This window comes from Neophocaena asiaeorientalis, unplaced genomic scaffold (assembly GCF_003031525.2).
Source record: "Neophocaena asiaeorientalis asiaeorientalis breed wild unplaced genomic scaffold, Neophocaena_asiaeorientalis_V1.1 scaffold233, whole genome shotgun sequence".
NCBI classification, from domain to species: domain Eukaryota; kingdom Metazoa; phylum Chordata; class Mammalia; order Artiodactyla; family Phocoenidae; genus Neophocaena; species Neophocaena asiaeorientalis.
In genome coordinates this window covers 1070629-1080950 of record NW_020171811.1, presented here as the reverse complement: position 1 = coordinate 1080950, position 10322 = coordinate 1070629, and the positions used below count along the sequence as shown (strand labels likewise).

General features: G+C 39.5%; 1 protein-coding gene and 1 pseudogene across 1 annotated transcript; one reads left to right on the top strand and one right to left on the bottom strand.

Annotated features, from left to right (window-relative positions):
* Positions 1-1575: 1575 nt before the first annotated feature.
* Positions 1576-3562, bottom strand: RPS29 (ribosomal protein S29). The gene is made up of 3 exons (XM_024733398.1): positions 3405-3562; positions 3067-3166; positions 1576-1807 (listed from the first exon to the last, which is right to left on the bottom strand). Exons 1-3 carry the CDS (start codon positions 3464-3466, stop codon positions 1799-1801), a joined length of 171 nt encoding a protein of 56 aa, XP_024589166.1. The 5' UTR covers positions 3467-3562; the 3' UTR covers positions 1576-1798.
* Positions 3563-8280: 4718 nt separating this feature from the next.
* On the top strand, positions 8281-8915 carry LOC112392013 (PRELI domain containing protein 3B pseudogene; annotated as a pseudogene).
* The last annotated feature ends 1407 nt before the right edge of the window (positions 8916-10322 follow it).

Sequence of the window (10322 nt, the reverse complement as noted above, 5' to 3'; positions counted from 1 at the left end):
CACACACACACACACACACGCACACACAGCAGGGACTGGCTAGGGAATGTTCCCTTCCACACATTCCCTCAACCAATGCATAATTCTTACAGGTGCATTTACCCAGGACTATCCCATTAGAGCGGTGTCCATTTCTTCCCCAAAACTCTCAAACACATACCAGACCTCATTTTCCTAAACCATTATAAATAAGCCTCTTTTTTTCACCTAAATACTTTTACAACTGCTCAGCTGGCACTGCTTCTCACCCACGCACTCTAACTACATCAGAAAACTCCCACATCCTCAATCTCCTCTACCAAAATTCTATCTACCTCCTCTTCCTGTTTAAAACCTAGCTGTTCCCTAAAAACACTTCCCCAGCAACACTATGTTAAAAAAACAGAAACTTCATGGGAGGTCCACCATAGAATTATCATGTACTCCTGGGATTCAGGGTCAGTAGAGGTGAATTTACCATGAAGCTCTCGAGACGTAAGCTTCAGTGTCCCTAGCTTTCATGAGCTCCCTTTAAGGTTCTTAAACTAGCAATGTGTTGCAGTTTTTGAAAATTTCACAGCTAATTTAACCAGTCAGTTAAGATGCTTTTTTTTCCACTCCAGCTTCCATTGGCACACTTTCTCTCCTGTTGGATGACATTGTACCAACCAATTTTAAGAGGCAGTAACAGTTGATCACGTCCTGCTTGGCTTCTAGTATGCCACTTTTTGGTTCTCCTTCTGTCTACTTTGTTGAATCCTCATCTTCCCACCTGTCCCTGGAATAACCCAGAACAGTCTTCTCCATGTATTATTCAATCCTTAGACTTTAGGGCTTAGATCTCATCCAGTAACAAGGATGAGATCCACAAATATCATCTATTATTCATACTGAGGACAAGCAGTTGAATCTCCAGTCCTAAGCTCCTGTCAACTCCAGATAAATGCCTACTTCACAGCTCCACGTGAATGTCTAATAAGCATTTTGAATTTAATATGCTATAAGCTGAACTTTTTCTTCCCTAAAACTACTTCTCAGTCCTAGCTCAATAGTAACTCTACCCTTCCAGTTGCTCAGGCCGAAACCCTTGGAGTCATCCTTTGCTCTCCCACAACTAATCCATCAGCAAATCCAGTCTTTTTCCTCTTCAAGAGGTCACTGTGACTACCTCAACTACTCTTATTCTAGCCCAAGCCAAGATCATTTGCCTAAAATATTCCAATAGACTCGTTTCCCTGTCTCTACCCCTGCCCCACTGAAGATCTACTTTTGCTCACAAGACCCATTTTACTTTTAATCACTCCCCACCCCACCCCTTCCACATACAAATAATTGAGAAATTTACAAATTTTGCTAATTATACCAAAAGCTAGGACTGCCACCACCAGGTAAATGCTCAGAGCAGGTTTTAGTGCTAGCCTTCTTTCTCAAAATCAATTTTCTGTAGTTTTACTTTCACTGCCCAGCTCACTGTAGCCAGTCAACTACTCAAAAGACAATTTGTCTCAGGTTATATGCTGGATGCTTCTATATATAGTGGGCACTTCATGGAACAAAAGATGTTAAGTATAAAAATAAAACTGGGATTTACCAGAGTCCAGCAAGAATACTTTTATATAACTGAAGGAAAATAAGACACATATTGTGAAGACGAATCCACTGAAGATAATTTTTAAAAGATTTCTATGAACAATCGGCTATTACATTCACATGAAAAACATTCATAACAAGTTTTAAACTTTTTATTTTATATACAAATAGTAAGTATTGTTTCTGAGGAAGGTAGATATGCGTGATGACCCATTCAAGAAGTTCACACTTAGTCCAACTGCAAAAAAAAAAAAGGCAGATAGGAAATGAATTAATGCATAATGCTTTAAATATCCATTTCATTTTCAGGGAAAAAAATGGCTCATTATAGAATGAGGTTTAAACTGGAAATCTGACCACCCCAACTAGTTATGGTGATCTAAAGAACTTAAATATTTACTGAACACCTACTACAAACTGCTCCAAAAATCTCAACAATTATATTTTAGACAGTGAATTTTAATACTGGTATACCCAATTCTACCATCAAAGACATTTCCCGCTAGAAAAACACTACTACATAAAATGATCTTTACCAAAAGCTCAGGATGGTCATTAAGTAGGCAGCAAATTCTACCACTATTCTAAGGAGCCGTTCACAAATTAACTCATTTAATCTTAACCTCTGAAAAATGGGACACAAAATTACCGGGCTTGGGGCCATTCTCTGATCTACTACCTCCAACTAAGTTATCTGAACTTCCACAAAGTAATACTAAACATACTCTTAAGTATTTGGTCAAAGCCAAAAGTTTAAGATACTTTGTTCCTGTCACAGAAATCTCACGTTAAACAACTTATATCCACTGTAACACTAAAACATAAGGACACCTAATTTTAAAAAATACGTTCTACTCGATATTTTTGAGCTCTAATTATGAATAAAAAGGTAGTGACTGTTATTTTGTATCTCAAAGGGCCAATAAGGAATTAGTTTTCACTTCTAGCATTTAAGCGATTTTTAGGAACCAAGAAAGCTTCATATATACATTAATTTCTACAACAATCCTGACATTTATTTTTCACAGGCAAATACTTAGCTTTGAGTGACTTGACCAAAGTCACACGACTAGGATTCAGATCTCTGAACCCTAAAAAGGTCTACCTGGCCCCAAACCTCAAGCTCATTCCACTGCACGGCCCTATCCAACATTTCAGGACAGCGGACAACGTATATATTCTGCTAAAATTAGCTAAATACGATTAGACGTTTAGTATTTAATTGTTCCTGAAAAGTAATTTTATGCAACATTATACAAAGCACCTAAAACTGTCACAAGTGGGTAAAAAAGAATGAGAAAGTCTACTTTTAAGGCCTTCACCCCCACCTCCATTCTATTAACGTGACTACCAAAACTCTCAACAGTGTCATACGCTACCAAGGAAGGGCCCTGCTAGCTATAAGAGGAAAGCGGCGTTGGTCAAATGCCCACACCACGAACTACCCGCTCGTCGGCCCCCCACGGACACAGGAGAGCACGGCGTCGGCGGCCATACCTTAATGAAGCCGATGTCCTTCGCGTACTGGCGGAAACACTGGCGGCACATATTGAGGCCGTATTTCCGGATCAGACCGTGCCGGTTTGAGCAGACGCGGCTGCAAGGAAAGAGATGGCGTTACCCCAAGTCGCAGAAAGCAAAGTATTCGGCACTCGGGAGGCCACCACCCGCACTGCCTGCCGGTCTCCACGGACCCATCACAGGCCTGTAATGGCGGCAGACACAGCTACGATTCCGTCTCCCCACGCCGCGCCGCCCGCGGGCTCCTCCACAGTACATTTCAAGCAGCGTCGCGCCCCAGAGCAACCCTTCCCTGATGCGACATTGTTTCTCACCAAGAACGAGAACCCTGGCCGAATTTTCTCGGGTGGCTCCAGTAAAGCTGCTGGTGCCCCATGTTGCTTCCTTGGCTGCAACAAGGCAAAAGGAGAGACGGAACGCACGCAGGCGCTCTTCAAAACTTTCAGACACAGCTTACCCAGAAGGCAGTGCTAACAAAGGACGCGTGCGCAGTGTGGCTACGCTGTTTCGCTGGTGTGACGAGGAAGCCTGGAAATAATCTAGGCGGGCACAGCTGATGACGTCACCACACCTCAGCCTCTAGTTTTCTCTTTCGCTGGCTTCAACCGCCGAGCGTGGTGGCGCGCGCCTGTAGTCCCAGCTACTCGGGAGGCTGAGGCAGGAGGATCGCTTGAGCCCAGGAGTTCTGGGCTGTAGTGCGCTATGCCGATCGGGTGTCCGCACTAAGTTCGGCATCAATATGGTGACCTCCCGGGAGCGGGGGACCACCAGGTTGCCTAAGGAGGGGTGAACCGGCCCAGGTCGGAAACGGAGCAGGTCAAAACTCCCGTGCTGATCAGTAGTGGGATCGCGCCTGTGAATAGCCACTGCACTCCAGCCTGGGCAACATAGCGAGACCCCGTCTCTTTTGAACCCCCAGAAATGAGTTTTGAACCCTCTAGAAATAAATGATGTCACTATCATACCCTCTCTTCATCGTCTGAACCTTTTACATTGTTTTAATTAAAATTTTACACTTGGAAAAAGGATTTTTGCCTTAACTCAGTACTGACACCTACTGGGGTAAACTTATAAAATAACTTAAAATCAACTGTAATAACTAGGAGCCAACGGTAGGAGTTCCCGTTTTGTGAGACAAAATACGTTTTCAAACTTTTTTTAATTAACACACTGCTCCTAGAAATACACCTACACCATTCCAGAAGAATGACACGACTTAGCGTGTTTAATTTAATATTTAAATGTAGTTAGTTAAGTTTAAAGTAAGAAGCAAGTAAATGCCCAATATATGTTGCTTTGACCAGATGATTTGGTAATAAAATAACTAGTGAAAACCAGATGCCATCTAATAATCTGAAAAATGTCCCTAAAATCCACATGGTTATTTATAATGTCTTTAGATAAACCTAAAATTGTACATGGCTCTGATATCAAAGCTTTAACTAGATCTATAAAATGTACCACAGGGTGCAATAATGCAGGAAACTTTACACAGGAACTCTTGTTTGTTGTTTTTTGTTTTTGATTGTTTTTGGTCAAAAACAAGATGATAAAGGAAGGAGTCAAGCCAGAGATTTAAAAACCAGATATGACTTGATCCTGCCCTCAAAACAAATAGAGTGAGGAAAATAGGATTATCTCAGAGCCCTTCTTTCCAGTTTCAACATTTTTGTTTTCAGTTTCAACTTTTACAACTCAATGATATGTATACAACTAAGTTAGTAGGACAATTGCATTAGATGATACATGTGCTCATAGAACACAAAAGGAGCAAAGAAGAAAGAGATTCATTCCAGCCTGAGGTTCATTTGAGGGGCCTTTGAAGTAGACCTTAAGTGAAGAGTGGGGTTTTTACAGGCAGCACTTGATGGAAGGGAATGCATAGTGAGAGGAAGAGTTTGAGCCCAAGAATGGAGTTGGAAAAAGCTTGGAGAGTATGAACAATCTTGTGTAACTAGAGAGGAGGATGCACAAAAGACCTAGTGATAGATGACTGAAAGGGTATTTTAACTTAAAGCCTGATTGTGAAGGGTCCAATGTCAAGCTTCTACACTTTGCCTGGAATTTATATCAGTCATAGATGTGTAGTTTCCAAAATCCATGTGCCTCTCCAAAGCTAATCAAACATTTCCCACCTATAGCCTTCTCAGACCTTTCCCAATTGGTCTCCGTAATTTTTAGAAGATTACAATGGTTCTTGAGATCAATTCCATAAATATTTTCAATACTCTGATATATAATCCTCTGGGCCAAAAGAAGTGAACTCATTTAAAAGTGGGGGGAAGAAAAGACAAACAAGAAGCAATTAGTTACACTTGAACAGTAACAATCTCTTAAACTATCTTGATATTCAAGTAGTTCTTAATGTTTATTCTGGTCTTGAAAGTTATTCTTCTTGATGGAGATATTACAAAACTGCAGCTGAGAAGCTGTACTTCCTGCTCAGTCTTAAGATAATGTAGCACCATCTATCTCCACCGATGGTATTATCAATTTCTTTTTCAATAAAAAAGCTGAGCATACAGTTTTGGGCTTCCCTGGTGGCGCAGTGGTTGAGAGTCCGCCTGCCGATGCAGGGGACACGTGTTTGTGCCCCGGTCCGGGAAGATCCCACATGCTCACGGAGCGGCTGGGCCCGTGAGCCATGGCCGCTGAGCCTGTGCGTCTAGAGCCTGTGCTCCGCAACGGGAGAGGCCACAACAGTGAGAGGACCGCAAAACCCAAAAAAAAAAAAAAAAAGCTGAGCATACAGTTTTAAAAGTCCATTTTAACCCAATGTTTGTAAAGAGCTTTTAGCTTAATCCTATACTCTTCTTACAGATTCCTATTACTCTTCTGTATTTGGCTTTTAAATTCTTCTTTTAAAAATTATTTCCCCCTAATATAATACATACTGAGTCCTCTTTCTTTCTTACTTTTCCTTCTTTCTGTCTTTCTTTCTTAAATACAATAAAATACAAAGGAGAAGAAATGTGCCATAATCTCCTAGCCCAGATAACCCCTATTAATATTTTCTTTTGGAAAAAAATAAAAGTAATACTTATAAGACTGACACATTCTAATGGGACAGAGTATAGATATTATTTTTGAATTTAAGCACATTGGAATGACTGCATGTTAAGACACCATTATTCAGATATCTCCTATTTTCTTCCTTAAGTTATTCTCACAATTATTTGTGATTCTACATCCATAATTTGTCATTTAAAGACATACATCTCCCTTGAGCTATCTTCAATTTCAGAACTTATACATATATATTCATTTCAACAGATGTTGATATTTTAATTAATTGTATACTCTAAAGCAAAACACAGATACATAAAGTATATATTTTAACTTTTTAGGAGTACAGTTGATTAACAATGTTGTTATACCTACAGAATTTTTTTTTTTTAGCAGTACGCAGGCCTACTCACTGTTGTGTGGCCTCTCCCGTTTTGGAAAACAGGCTCTGGACACACAGGCTCAGCCGCTCCGCAGCATATAGGATCTTCACGCACCAGGGAACGAACCCGTGTCCCCTGCATCGGCAGGTGGACTCTCAACCACTAGCACCACCAGGGAAGCCCGTAAAGTGTGTTTTTAAAAGTAAGTTTTTATCCAACCCAGACCCCTATTTCTCCAGTCTCCCTGTCCAAACCCACATGTTATCAGGATCTTTAAAGAAATAAGTGTAGCTATCTATCTACCTATCTACTCATCCACTCACAGAAGTATATGTGCATATCTATGCATGTATACATACATATGTATAAATGTGCCCATATACATATGTTTGTATTTATATATATTTACTACATTTCTTTTCACTTATACAAACAGAAGCATACCATACCCAATGGTATGATTCTGTTTGTACAGAGAGATCATATCTGTTTGTACAGATAGATCATACAAATAGATCATAAAGCATCTTAGAAGAGTATAAAAGCTATGGAGAAATATATAGCAAAAATAGGGAATGAAGTGAAATTGGAACATCTTTGAACATTCCTTTGCATAATTAAATTATATCTATATAGTATATCTATATTATAAAGTATGTCTGTAAAATAAAATTCTGGAAATGGGACTGTGAGGCAACAGAATATGAACTTTTAAATTTTTGATAGAGATTACCAATTTGCCATCTATAGAAATCATAACAATTCAACCAAATACCCATAGAAAATATCTGTTTTTCCACACTCCCCCAACAGTGTGAATTAGCAAACTTTTTTATATTTGTCCTTCTGATAGCCTAAAAATGGCAAGTGTTGTTTCAATTTGAATTTCGATGCTGCAGAACATGTTTTGCTATGTTTATAAGCCAGCCATGTATCTTTATCTGAGAACTTCTCCTTCCAGTCTACAACCCGCTTTGGTAATGTGCTCCTGGGCTGTAGTTTGTATATTTGTAAATATTTACATGGAAGAAAATTAGCCCTTTGACTTTTCATGTTGGTTGCAAAGTTATTCTAGTCACTTCAACACCAGATTCTTATTTATTTCTATGTTTATGTTCCAGGTATTCTTCCATGCAAAAAGTTTTAAAGTTTATGTATGAAAATTTATCAAATTGTTAGGTCACTACTTTTAGGTTTTGTGTCAAAATTCTAAACACGTTCTACTGTGTTTTCTTGTTGCACTGTTACATTTTGGGTTTTCATTTTAAATCTTGAATCCACCTAAAATTTATATCACCATCCCCCAGGAGTAAGGGAGAAATCCAGTTTCCCTCCCTCCCAAATGGCTAGCTACTCACTCTAACTCAAGAAATATTAACCAAATGCATAATCATCAGTAAGCTTACTCTATTCTGGCACAATGTAGGCTCTCTTAAACATTTGTTGAATGAATATTTAGATAGTCATTTACTGATTCATTCTTTCTACAAATATGCATTGAGTACCTACTATATGTGAACACTATGCTAGATATTACATGTAACAGTAGTGACTCAGAACCTGTCCGGGAAGCTTGTAGTCTAGCAGTAAAGACAGGCATTAAATAAGTAATCATATAGCAATTATTTTGGACAAGATAACCTAAGATTCCTCTTGCTGTGAACACCCAAACTTGTTAGAAGAAATATGGTATGTTTTAAAATTCAGAGTTGGCGGCTGAGGGGCGGGGCGGGGGCAAGAGTGGCTTCTTTGCTTCATTGTGCCCTAGCGACGCCCGGACACCGCGCGGGCCGCCGGCACCATGAAGATCTGGACTTCGGAGCACGTCTTTGACCACCCATGGGAAACTGTTACAACAGCTGCAATGCAGAAATACCCAAACCCTATGAATACGAGTGTGTTTGGAGTCGATGCATTGGACAGACACATAGATCCCTCTGGAAAACTGCACAGCCATAGACTTCTCAGCACAGAGTGGGGACGGCCTTCCATTGTGAAATCTCTTATTGGTACAGCAAGAACAAAAACATATGTGCAAGAACATTCTGTAGTGGATCCCGTAGAGAAAACAATGGAAATTAAATCTACTAATATTTCATCTACAAATATGGTTTCAGTAGATGAGACACATATACAAACCACTGCCTCAAGACCCAGAAAAAACTGTTTTGACTCAAGAAGCCATAATTACCATGAAAGAAGTCAGTCTCAGCAGTTAACCTCGAAGGACTGATGGCAAGTACGATACCGTCAAATGCTAATAAAGGCCGAGAAGCAAATGGAGTGGGTAATACATAAATTAAATGCTGAAATTGAGGGATTGACAGCTTCGGCAAGAGGGAGCATAAGGACACCAACAGCGGCAGCAGCATTTGTGAAGAAATGATAATGAAAGTTGATAAACAACACCCAGTTCCCCAGGCCTCTACAAGCTGACAGTATATTTATTTGTTATTTTTAAAAAATACAGGTCTATCCCTGGTGGCGCAGTGGTTGAGAATCTGCCTGCTAATGCAGGAGACACGGGTTCGAGCTCTAGTCCGGGAAGATCCCACATGCCGCAGAGCAACTAAGTCTGGGCGCCACATACTACTTGATCCTACGCCCTAGGGCCCGCGAGCCACAGCTACTGAGCCCACACGCCACAACTACTGAAGCCTGTGCACCTAGAGCCTGGTGCTCTGCAACAAGAGAAGCCACCGCAATGAGAAGCTGGTCGATACAACTAGAGAAAGCCCACGCGCAGCAACGAAGACCCAATGCAACCAAAAATAAATAAATTAATTTAAATAAATAAATAAAAATACAACTATATTTTCGGTAGAATTTTGTTTTTTGATAAGCTGAAGAAAGACTATTTGACTTGATCAAAACCAAGAGGTGCAGTGTTTCTAAATAAAAGGGATTGGCTGAAATTAGTGTTGTCTGAAATGACTGCCTGATTTTGAGGATTCCAGTATTTATGTGAAAATTTAACAATTTTTGAAAAGTACTTGAAAATTGATTTTGGCTGATTAAACCTCCTTAAGGTAGAATTTTAAAGCTTTTCACGCATTGGAACTCTACCTAGTTTTGGACCAACCCCAGAACCAAGCAGAGCCACCTCTTACATACCCACGACTACCCTGCTGCAATAAACTTGTAGAACTTGCATGAGGGAACTCACTTTTAAAGGAGAAACTGTATAGTTTTAAAAAGACATTGATTGTATAAAATAATTTGCTCTGCTATAAACCACCATTAAAAATCACAATGTTTTAATTTGGTACTTAACATTTTTGGAGTAAAAACTATCACAAAAGTAATAAATGACGCCAACAAAAATATACTTTATTGTGTTAAAGAGTACTGTATTGGTTTGCCAAAGTTTTGTAACTCAGTAAAGGTATTACCTTCCTTGGCTTTGTACTTTATGACTTAGTATGCTGTATCGTGGGCTGGTCATGTTAACTGAAAAAGTCATTGCCAGAATTTTGCAGCACTCTAAACTTAAACAGAAGAACAGCTGTTCACATCTTTTAGCATTTCACATTTGCCTAACTTATAAATTGCCATGTGTCAAAATCATGGTTCTGTAATTGCTAAAGCATGATATGCCAGGTTATTTGAATCTAATTACTTTTTGAAGTGAATTACGACCACAAAACATCTTTTTTTACGTGAAGAGCTGTACATCATTTGAAATTACTCAAATGATGTCTTGCTCTGATGCATAAATTCCAGGGACTTAATGTTTTTAATAATACCATGTCCCTGCAGGGGATGGGGGCCGTGGAGAAGAAAAAAGAATAATAGGGTGAAAAAAATCATTGACCTAAACTAACCAGTAGGTGAATTGCTTTG